The sequence below is a fragment of the Lampris incognitus genome, chromosome 1 (genome assembly GCF_029633865.1).
Source record: "Lampris incognitus isolate fLamInc1 chromosome 1, fLamInc1.hap2, whole genome shotgun sequence".
NCBI classification, from domain to species: domain Eukaryota; kingdom Metazoa; phylum Chordata; class Actinopteri; order Lampriformes; family Lampridae; genus Lampris; species Lampris incognitus.
The window spans coordinates 5,407,868-5,419,263 of NC_079211.1; the positions used below are offsets into that span (position 1 = coordinate 5,407,868).

General features: G+C 47.8%; 1 protein-coding gene across 3 annotated transcripts in view; it reads right to left on the reverse strand.

The window, feature by feature from the left end:
- rnf130 (ring finger protein 130) overlaps positions 1-11,106 on the reverse strand; it is a 77,549-nt gene extending 66,443 nt beyond the window's left edge. For 2 of the 3 annotated variants that reach the window (XM_056275780.1, XM_056275772.1), the window contains exons 1-2: positions 10,145-11,106; positions 281-472 (exon numbers count right to left, since the gene is read on the reverse strand). In XM_056275780.1, coding sequence (XP_056131755.1) covers positions 281-472; positions 10,145-10,415 — 463 coding nt within the window. In that variant the 5' untranslated portion in view covers positions 10,416-11,106. Of the gene's footprint in view, positions 1-280; positions 473-8,955; positions 9,159-10,144 lie in introns of all 3 variants that reach the window. The other variant, XM_056275789.1, reaches the window with a different exon arrangement.
- Positions 11,107-11,396: the final 290 nt, after the last annotated feature.

Here is an 11,396-nt window from a genome sequence, read left to right on the forward strand (position 1 = left end):
CGCAAGGCACGCCAGGCACATAAATAGGGACAAACACATGAACAGCAAAACATTTCAAACCCATAGGAAATGACTAGAAAAAGAGCTTCTTCTCTGTCAAAAACACAGCCAGTGTGACTGCAGCCTCAGGTGAGTATCACAGTGAGGTACTACAACCTCACAATAAGGTGAATAAAGTGTTCGTTCTTTCCTTTTCAAAAACAATTTTTGTGCAGATTCATGGTTTTCAAGGGACAACTGAACAAACAACCCCAAACCCCAGTCGTCTGTTAACACCAACCTTCATGCCCCATCTTGACGGTTTTTTCAGTGGAGTTGTTGTAGATAAGAACGGCTGAGGCGTTGTAGGCTGCTGCCTTCAGGATTTTCTCCTTGAAAGTGCAGTTTCCCCGCTGGAGTAGCGCCACCCAGTGGGCTGTCTTTGGAGGCACCACAAAGCGGGTGTGAGGGTCACAGCCCTGCCGGTCCACCACTGCAGGAGAAAGAGAGATAAGTTTAAGTTACAATACTGAAGATTTACAATCAAATGCCTTTATTTTATTTGTATTTTTTTGGATTTTCCCCCTTTTCTCCCCAGTTTTACTTGGCCAATTACCCCACTCTTCCGAGCTCCCCCGTTGTTGCTTCACCCCCTCTGCCAATCCAGGGAGGGCTGCAGACTACCACATGCCTCCTCCCATACATGTGGAGTCGCCAGCCACTTCTTTTCACCTGACAGTGTGGAGTTTCAACTAGGGGAAGTGGTGCGTGGGAGGATCACACTATTTCCCCCAGTTCCCCCTCCCCCCCGAACAGGTGCCCCGACCATCCAGAGGAGGCGCTAGTGCAGCGACCAGGACACATACCAACTTCTGGCTTCCCACCCGCAGAGACACAGCCAATTGTGTCTTTAGGGACGCCCGACCAAGCTGGCGGTAACACGTAGATTCGAACCGACGATCCCCATGTTGGTAGGCAACGGAATAGACCGCTATGCCACTCAGACACCCGACAAATGCCTTTATTGATGAGATTCTACTGCTGGCACATTAAAGACAATAGCCATCACACAGGTATCCAAATCATGAATGCTTTTATGGTCGTTCATTTCATCTTCAGGAACGTTAATTCAGATAAATTTAACCTACAATCCTGAAGATCAGGAACCTGAAACTGTCCATTTAACTCTGTCTTCTATGTAAATGCTGGTAATATCAGCGTTGTTTGATCACTCTGAATGCCAGGGATCCATTTTAACCAGCCACCCTGACTAATATTAACTACTCGTATGCTTCAGGGAGCCTAAAATACTACACACAGCACCTTTACTTTAAAGAATTAGTGCTAGTAGAAATTGTTTCATGAAATTAAAATCAAAATTAAATTTCAGCGTTACTGAATGACATGCTAGGTCAGAAGTTAGCCAAAAACCCAGCGGCTCGAACACACCTAGAAAATTCCTGTTTGTAATCAGCAAACTCAGGGCACACCCATCTTCCCCCACGGACACAGTGGCCGGAGAAGAGGAGAAATCCTGCATCCCTGGTTAAGTGTGGTTATCCTAACTGAGCGTTTGTCAAAGCCAGGAAGACGCCCAAACAGCGCACCAGCTGATCGAAGAGAGGAGAAGGACAACAGCTGTCGAAGCGTAAACCAGTGGAGATTCCGTATGTGGCGGGAGTATCGGAACAGTTGAGATGCATTACTTTCCAAACACTGCGTCTCAGTTGCTTTCAAACACGTCGTGCCAGAAATTAGTCCACCCCAAGGATCACGTCCCCCGGGACAAACAGAACAATATAGTGTATGCTGTTATGTGCCAGGAGCATTGCTGCGACTTGTACATCAGGAGAAACCAAACAGACGCTGGTGAAGAGGATGGCACAACACAGAAGAGCTAACGCAACAGACCAGGCGCCTCATGTATCAGTCGTTACTATGGGCAAATTTGTTCGTACACACCCATGGGATTTTTTTAGCCCTGAAGTTTGTCTCAAAGACCAGTGTAGAACCCGAGTAACCCCTGAGTTTAGACACCGACTGGCTAATACTGATGCCTTTGTAGGCCTGGGTGATTGCTTGTTGCAAGAGGTAGACAACAGATATTAGGAGGAAAGAAATACAAATAACCATCATGCTTTGCTACTGACTGTCACACAAACTTGAGGGCTAAACATTTCCATGGGTGTGTAGGAACAAATTTGCCCATAGTAATGATTGATACATGAGACCCCAGGACTCCACAGTCTACACCCATCTACAGGCCAGTGGTCACTTTTTCAAGGATGCGAGAGTGCACATCCTTGATAGGGAGGAATGCTGGTTTGAACAAGGAGTTAAAGAGGCCATCTATGTGAAGAGGGACAACCATCCCTGAACTGGTGTGTGTGTGTGGGGGGGGGGGTTCTGAGAGTAAATCTGTCACCATCTTATACTGCTGTGATTGCAACTGATTCAACTTTCTGGTGCATGAGAAGTCGTTGCTACATGTGAAGGAGGCTGTTATGGGAGCTGGTTAGTATGACCCCCTAAAAACATACACCAAGAGAGACTGTTTTTCTAGGTGTATGTAAACCTTAAAGGTTTGGAAACCAAAATGAGAAGTGTGAGTTAATTTCAGTCAATACCAAAGTTCAGAGGTGGTTGACACACTGTTGTCAGCGGAAAGAGGAAATGGGGTCTGCCCATATTTCCACCGCCTTTGCCGCAGCCGAAAGTAGTAGTAGATTCACTGCTTTCTGCCATTCCAGTATGACAGAAGAGTTCCTGTTAAAATCTATATGGTTCATCACAGCATTTAAAAAAACACCAAATATGATGTAAAAATCTTAGTGCTACATTATAGAATGAGCATTCACACAGAAGGCCAATTCAGAGAATGAGATGTATTTATATCCTATTAATGTCCCAAGTTCAGACCCAATGCAATAACCTTTTACTGGTCATAAAGGGGAACATCAGGCTACACCATCATATATCATATATACTTGCCAATCTCACAAGTAGCACCAGTTATGATGCTACCTATATGACATTTGAGTCTGTGCATGCTGGCGTGTCACTGGGGTTATAAAGCGGCTGCCTTCCTTCAATGATGTTTCACCTAGCTAGAAGGGTACGCTTATCTTAGAGGATGGTCTGACAGGACGCGGAAGTGGGGCAGGCTAAGCTAACTGCTAGCCCATGCAGACCGGCAGTTCCGACACTCATCCTGGCTGTCGTTCGTTCTCCTGGACAGTGGGGGGGTTTTTTTGTGTTTAGTTGAGATATACGTGTTCGTTTGGATGTATATGTGTGTTCTTGTAGTTTTTGAATATGTGTTTTTGTCTTTGTGTTGCACTGCTGTGGGCTGGGGGCAACAATGTTTTGTTTCATTTCATGCGCGCAAGTGCATGAAATGAAATGACAAAGTGTTTCTTATTCCGATTCTTTTACTGCTGTTGTTTGTGTTGTTGAAGTTGTCCCGATTTTTTTTTTGTAACTGTGTATGTAGGCTATGCTTTGCACCAATGACAACATGAACTTCCTCACTGGATAATAAAGTTAAACTTGACACCTCGAGAAGGCTAAACGGTACTTTCCAGATCAAAGGAGGTTGAATCAGTTCATCTGGACACGTATCCGTCAATAAACGTCGTGTCCGGATGAACTGATTCAACCTTCTTTGATTTTCTTATCTGGATTATTGAGCACGCATAAAGACGGTACTTTCCAGAGGCCTCGAACCGATCCCAGCCTACACAATCACCATCAACAGACTCAACAAAACGACATTTTTGGGGGGGATTTCTCCCACCCTTTTCTCCCCAATTGTACCCAGCCAATTCCCCTACTCTTCCGAGCCGTCCTGGCTGACGCTCCACCCCCTCTGCCGATCCGGGGAGGGCCGCAGACCACAACATGCCTCCTCCCATACATGTGGAGTCGAGAGCCGCTTCTTTTCACCTGACAGTGAGGAGTTTCACCAGGGGCACATAGCGCGTGGGAGGATCACACTATTCCCCCAGTTCACCCCCCCCCCCCAAACAAGCGCCCCGACCAACCACAGAAGGCACTAGTGCAGTGACCAGGAGGGACGCCTGACCAAGCCGGAGGTAACACGGGAATTCGCACCGGCGATCCCCGTGTTGGTAGGCAACGGAGTAGACCGCTACGCTGCCCAGACGCCCACAAAACTACACTTTTGTTATACTTCCTGCATATAGTTAGACATACCTGTCCACACTTCTATCTTGCTCTTGGACTTAAAATACCTGATGATATAAGTTTAAGGGTTGCTCCTAACAACAGGAGCCCTGTGTGATGGCCTCGCGGCCTGTCCAGGGTGTCTCCTCGCCTGCCGCCCAATGACTGCTAGGATAGGCTCCAGCATCCGCCGTGACCCTGAGAGCAGGATGGGCAGTTTGGATAATGGATGGATGGATGTATACTAACAAATGGAAATGAGGAGCTAACCAGGAAGGCCATAGAGTTTGGCTACATTCTCCCCTCATCTTTTAATAGTTGAACATGAAAGGATTATGGGTACTGCAGCAAGGGTACTCAACTAAAATAGTCAAATAAGTTCAGGCAAATGTCTCACTTAACTGCGTTTTTTTTTCTCCATTTAATAACATTAGTGGCCATTCAGTAGCTGTATTAGCTATGTACCTGTTTCTTTTGTGCGCTGATTTATTGGGGGGGGGGGGTTTCAGTCTTGTTATTGGTTATTTAATTGTTTTTTATTTCTCAAATGTGTACTTGCAAGTATTTTGAGCAACTATGATGGAAACAATTTCCCTCGGGATTAATAAAGTTTCCTGAAACTTAATCTGAATCCAATGCAGCGTTTAAAACCTGGCATGACACGTTTAAGTTATATCACCACATCACCATAAATAACCAAAACCCCACACCAGACCGATGTCAATCTTCTTCTTCTTTCAGTTTTCCAGGGGGCGCCACAGCAGATTTTACAGTTTCCATCATGACATCAATATTATATCGTTTTAATGCCCAGCTCTATCTGTATGTTTTCTAACAATATATTTATTGGTTTTCAGTTTGCAAATCACATCAAATTGTACATCAACAGTACAGAACGCAGCAAACATTTTTCACCCTGTTCGCCCTCCCATAACCCAATCCCTAACAACTTAAGTACAAAAAAGATAATTACATAAAATAAATACATTATATAGCCTAAAGTAACGAGAAGAAAAAAAGCATTAAAAAGAAAGAAGATTTAAAGGGTGTTTTTCTGGTCAATGTACACGGTCATATAAAGCTGCCCTCCTCCCCCAGAGCTTGTTCTTGCTGAAGCAAGTTGCCAACATTAACATTATGCCTTAAGAAGTACATAAAGGGTCTCCAGATATCATCAAAAACATTCTGTTTACGTCTAACAATATACCTTATCTTTTCCATTGACATTTTTGGCGCCATTTCTTGGATCTACATTCCAATTCTTGGTCCATCAACATTTTTCCAATTAAGAGCAATTATAGGTTTAGCTTGTAGTATACATGTCTATGAAGCTGGAGAAGGAGAATTTTTAACAAACACCGCATCCCGGTATACTTCAAACCCAGCAACGCACTCCGACAAAGACTGGTTCATCCCAAAGACCGTGTACCACACACCCGGAAAAGAAATCTGGTGTATGCTGTACAATGCAATGAGGATTGCACTGACCTATACATAGGAGAAACCAAACAACCACTACACAAACGGATGGCCCAACACAAAAGGCCAAACTCCTCAGGACAAGACTCAGCAGTCTATCTACACCTAAAGGAGAAGACACACTCCTTCCAGGACAGCAACGTACACATTTTGGACAGAGAAGATAGATGGTTTGAAAGAGGGGTGCAGGAAGCCATCTATGTGAAACTGGAAAAACCATCCCTCAACAGAGGAGGAGGTCTGCGACACCACCTATCTCCCACTTACAATGCCGTCCTTTCATCTCTACCCAGGAGACTCAAGAAGCCTAGCCTCCAAGAACAACAGTCGCTCACTAACGGCTCCAACCACTCTCATGACCACTGAATGGAGCACTAACGAAGTCGAAACTAACACCTCCAATGACTGTCGTTGCTAAACATCGGAACACAAAAGAGCCATGGACATCTATAGCTCCGATAACGACTCCAAAGAGGATAAATATCTGAGTATCATCAGCAGCCAGTCAGACTAGCTTGGTCTAGTCAGAAAGGCACGAACTGAGGAAGCCTCTTGGATGAGAGGCGAAACGTCTTCACGGATATATACCAAGTCCAGTTGCACTTGATTCAACTCCTTTGGATAACCACGACCTGGATGAATGAGAACATTCACAGACTGAGCCCTCTGCTTTGTAAAGGTGGGTTGGTAGGATATATACCAAGAATAAAAAGCTTGGGATCCAATGGTCATTTCTTTGATAAAATTTGGTAAACCATATTAATAACATCTTGCCAAAAGGTTTTCACTTTCACACATTCCCATATACAATGATATACGTAGTGTTGCTCTCGTCTCCTTACACTTGATACCAGTATCAGGAATGTCATCATTAAACTTATGTATTTTAACCAGAGTTATGTATGTCCACATCATTCATTTCTACTGGATAAGTTTCAAGCTACTGCTGACTGTCTGCCTCTGTGCCTCCTTACATGCCTCACGCCAGTCTTCTAAAGATATGTCCTCCCCCATATCTTCCTCCCGTAGTCTCAGTTTTGATTCAGATGAATCATCAGATCCGGACACAAACAAGTCATACAGAGTTGAAATTAAACCTTTATCATAACAATGTCTTGTGACCGCTACCTCTACTGTAGAAATGCCAGGTTTATCTAATGAATGGCTTTGAGATGAGGATATAAAGCTCCTAAGTTGAAGATATTTGAAAAAATGATTCTTTGGAATGTCACATTTGGTTGATAGTTCTGCAAAGGACATAATTACTTCCTCTTCACTGTACATGTCTTGCACTTTCCTTAACCCCTGTTCAGCCCACATTCGAAATCCTGTATCACTTTTCCCTGGTTTAAATTGGCATTACCCCAAATAGGACTGAAGCGTGACCAGGAAGAGTTTATATTCAAATATTTCAAATGTAAGTGTCAAACCAAACATCAGTCATGTTCAATATAACGGGGTTCTCTGTATTTTTCCTCAGATATTTACGACCTGCTGAATACAAATATAAATGCAACGGTAATCTTGGGGAAACAGAAGAGGATTCCAAATCCGACCAAGCGGGGGAGGGTTCCGGATGAAAAATAAAACATAATGGACCGCAATTGAGCTGCCCAGTAATACCATTGGATGTTTGGGCATTTAAGGTGTCCTCGGTCATATGGTAGATACAGTAAAGATAGACGTAATCTGGGACGCTTATTTTGCCAAATAAAGTTGGTAAACAATTTCTTGATTCTAGTAAACGAAGATGAGGGAGGGGGCAGGGGGATATTCTGGAACAAATAAAGACATTTAGGGAGTATGTTCATTTTTGATAAACTGGACTGGGCTAAAAACACTGATGCCCTCTACAAGAAGGGAGAGAGCCGTCTCTACTTTTTGAGGAGGCTGAGGTCCTTCAACATCTGCCAGGCGATTCTCAGGATGTGGTGCGAGTCTGTGGTGGTCAGTACTCTCCTGTTTGCTGTTGTGTGTTGGGGCAGCAGGTTGAGGGTAGCGGTTGCGAACAGGCTCGATAGGCTGAACCGCAAGGCCGGTGACGTTGTGGGGGCGGAACTGGATTCTCTGGCGGCGGTTTCTGAGAGGAGGACGCTGTTGAAATTACGTGCCATCATGGACAATGTCTTCCACCCACTCCATGACATGCTGGTTGGGCACAGGAGGACTTTTAGGGATGGATTCATTCTGCTGAAAAGCACCACAGAGCGCCACAGGAGGTCATTCCTGCCTGTGGCCATCAAACTTTACAACTCCTGCCTGTCAGACTGTCAGACACTCTGAGTTGATGGTCATTGGACTGGCCCTGTTGGGTTTTGTTCGTGGTGCTTGTTGTGTGCTGCGGTAGTGCAGTATAGATAGGGTGTTATGTGCACCACGCTTGTTGATATATTTTGTTCTTATTTCTATTTCTTATTTATCTTTTATTTCTGTTTCTATTTTCTTATCTTGTATCTTGTTAGTTTTTAGTTATTAGCGCATGAGTGTCTGTAATAAAACTCAACTTCCCCTCAGGGATAAATAAAGTATTCTGATTCTGATTGATTTTAGAATATTTATCCTGCCAATCATTGAAATAGGTATAGATGTCCAACGTTCTATCTGTATGTTTTGCTTGGTGCAAGTAGAGTTGTGATTACTGTCAAACTGGCTGACTGGGTCACTGCAAAGGTCGGCCTTCACCTCGGGCTGAACGCCTGTGAGCAGCGACCTGTGGAAATCAAGCCAACCGCAATCAAAAGCAAGCCTGAATTCTCTGACCGTGCAGACAGGAGTATGCTGCACTGTGAACAAATCCAAAATATCCAGCTAAACGAACATTCGAGCTGATGTTGCACCCAGTCCAAAGACAAATCTGGGAGCAATGGTGGGACCAAAATAATCAACCAACAGAGCTCTATTTTCCTGACGGGGTCGATTCAGTTTCCATGGCAACTGCTCAAATATGCATGTTAAATGTCCTGCAGGTGTCCTTAAGCTTTCCGAACAACATAAATGTGACGAAAACGTTGCGCGGTTAGACACGGGGACCAGCGAGAGCGTATAACCTCCCTCCAAAGACGGTGAAGCGGGTGAGAGGTAGCGAACCCTGATCTGCCTCCCTGTCAGATGCAGCAAACCAGGTAAACCTCGTAAGAAAACACTCACATAAACAAGACACACCGAAATCCACATGGATCCAATTCCTAAACCGCAGACAGTACAAGCAACCGACAGCGAGGAGGTTAGAGCTGCGGCACTAGCATGGAAAAATATTCTTGCAGGATTTTTTTTTATAGGGATTGTTGATATCAATTAAAAAAAGGAGCTTACCAACGGTCTGCAGCATAGGTTTTATCTCAGCTTGTGACATCACATGCATGCACACACAGAGGACACGGTGAGGTCAGGAGTATTCTGTTGCAGAGCAATGGTGCAGGAATTCACAGCCTCGACGCCACGCTTCGCTCGGGCCTCCGTTTAGTGTTTACTGATGCTCAGAGGGGAAACGGAGGACAGCATATGCTACATCAAGTCTTCCAACACACACACACACACACACACACACACACACACACACACACACACACACACACACACACACACACACACACACACACACACACACACACACACACACACACACAGGCCCCATATCTTATGTTCATGTCTATCTTCATGTCATTTTGGACAAACCTGTTTTCGAAAGCAAACCAGAAACAAATGTGACTACACACTGCTGCAGCCAGTGGCCTCGGCCTGTGCACAGGGCCCATAGGAGCACAGATCTGTGGAAGAGTAAACGTCAGCGAAGACCCGACCGTCCTCCTGTCCCGTATACAGGACGAGACGGGAGCACGGGGACGCCGCGGTGCAGACGGTCAGAGGAAAAGGCCGCGTGTGAGGGGGCGAACGTGCGGCCAGCACGCCGGCGGTGGCGTCACACAGCCTCCACCTTGACCTGACGTAGGCGGCCTCGGTCGCGTCTTGTTTTTCCACCTAGTGACGTTGACGTCACAGCGATAGACGTCACAACGGAATAGCGATCCCGTCACGTGACCGGCATGGCCGTCTAGGGCCAGCAGCGCGCGCGGTCTGGCCAGATGATGACTCCGTCTGCGGCTGCAGGGCTGCAGCATTGGGGGGTGGGGGGGGGAGGGGAGGGGGGGTGCAGAGAAGCGTTGTGTGGCAGGCAGACCGGGTTACAGACTTCCTCTATTTCAATCTCTTTGCAAACACAGGAAGTGAAAGACCGTGCATACCATTAAGCTATGACGCCTAACGCATGCCTGTGTGCGAGTGGGAGTTTTGGGGGGGGGGGCAGGGAGTGAGGGAGGGGGGGCAGGGTGTTTTACATAGGAAATAACAGGCTTCATCTTCCCACAGTGAAGAGTCGTTAGGAGGCACAAAGCCGTTTCCTTCTCATCACCTCACATGCAAAGACAACAGCGGACTCCGTCATGGGGGAGCAGGAGGGGGGAGGGGGGGAGCGGGAGCAGGGGGAGGGGTGCAGATAACTTACCTCCATGATAAGGTGCCGGTGCGATCACGACCCCCTTCGTCTCCACTTTGGGCGAGTTCTGGCCGTAGGTGCCGTCGTCGTTGCTCATCATCTGGACGGGGTTGCCCTTGGGGTCCAGCACGGTGGCGTTCACCGTGGCGCCCACGTTGTCGTCCTTGGCGACGCTTTTGTCGCCGCGGACGCACAGGACGGACAGCGGCAGGAGCAGGACGAGCAGGGCCGCGGGGACGGCAGGACGACATGGCGGGCTTGCGGTCCTCCCCGGGGGCATTTTGGGACTGTCCTTCACTGCGGCCGGTCCTCCGGGTTTACATCCGAGCCGTTTCCGCTTTTCAAAAAGAAAAAAATGGGGGAAAAAAAAAAAGAAAAATCCCCTGCAGACTCGAACGCGCGCGCGCGGGTGGGGTGGGGGGTTACATGCCTTGCGCGCGGCGTCCCGCCACCAAAACAAAACAAAAGAGAGACACGCGCGCCGCTCGCTTCACATCGCCGTACCGTCAGCCCGACACGCAGCCTTCCTCCCTCATGGTCTCCCCGGTGCACCACCGGGCGACACGCCGTGAAACGGGACGACGAGCGATCCGGATCCGATTGTTCAGAGGAGACGAGCACAATGCGGAGCACTCGTCACGCGGCGGGGCGGCGCGTCTGTCTGCAGCCACATGCGGAGGACGACCCCGCCGTCCGCCGCGGAGACATGCGGACGCGAGCGGCTGCGGGTGGAGGCAAGCTAGGACACGGCTGCGCACTCGCAGCAGCCAGCGGCGGCCCGACCGGCGGCGGCCCGACAGGCGGCGGCCCTGTTACAGACAACGCGTCACTCCCGTCGTCTCACACAGCTTTCAAGTCACACGTGAAGCGGGTCCGGGTCTGTCTCTGGTCTCTGTCTGTCCACCTACCTCCGTGTCCTGCCGCCCGCTCAGTCGGACAACCGCGGCACTTGGGAGGCTCGACAGTCTGGAGCTGCGCTCGGAACGCAACGCGCATGCGCAGAGCCACTCCAGCCAAACTGGGGACGGGGGGGGGGGGGGGAGAGACACAGCTGCGGATGTAGAGGCATGTCTGTCTGTCTGTCTGTCTGTCTGTCTGCCCGTCTATCTGTCGCCATGTGTCTGTTTCTCTCTCAACTCAAATTCAAACGGCTTCATTGGCATGACGTCACGACGTCAAGCAAACGCCCGAGCACTGGAAAAGCCAAACATCAGCTGGAAAACACCGCTGCAAACAAACCCACCGCAGCAAAGAGACATAG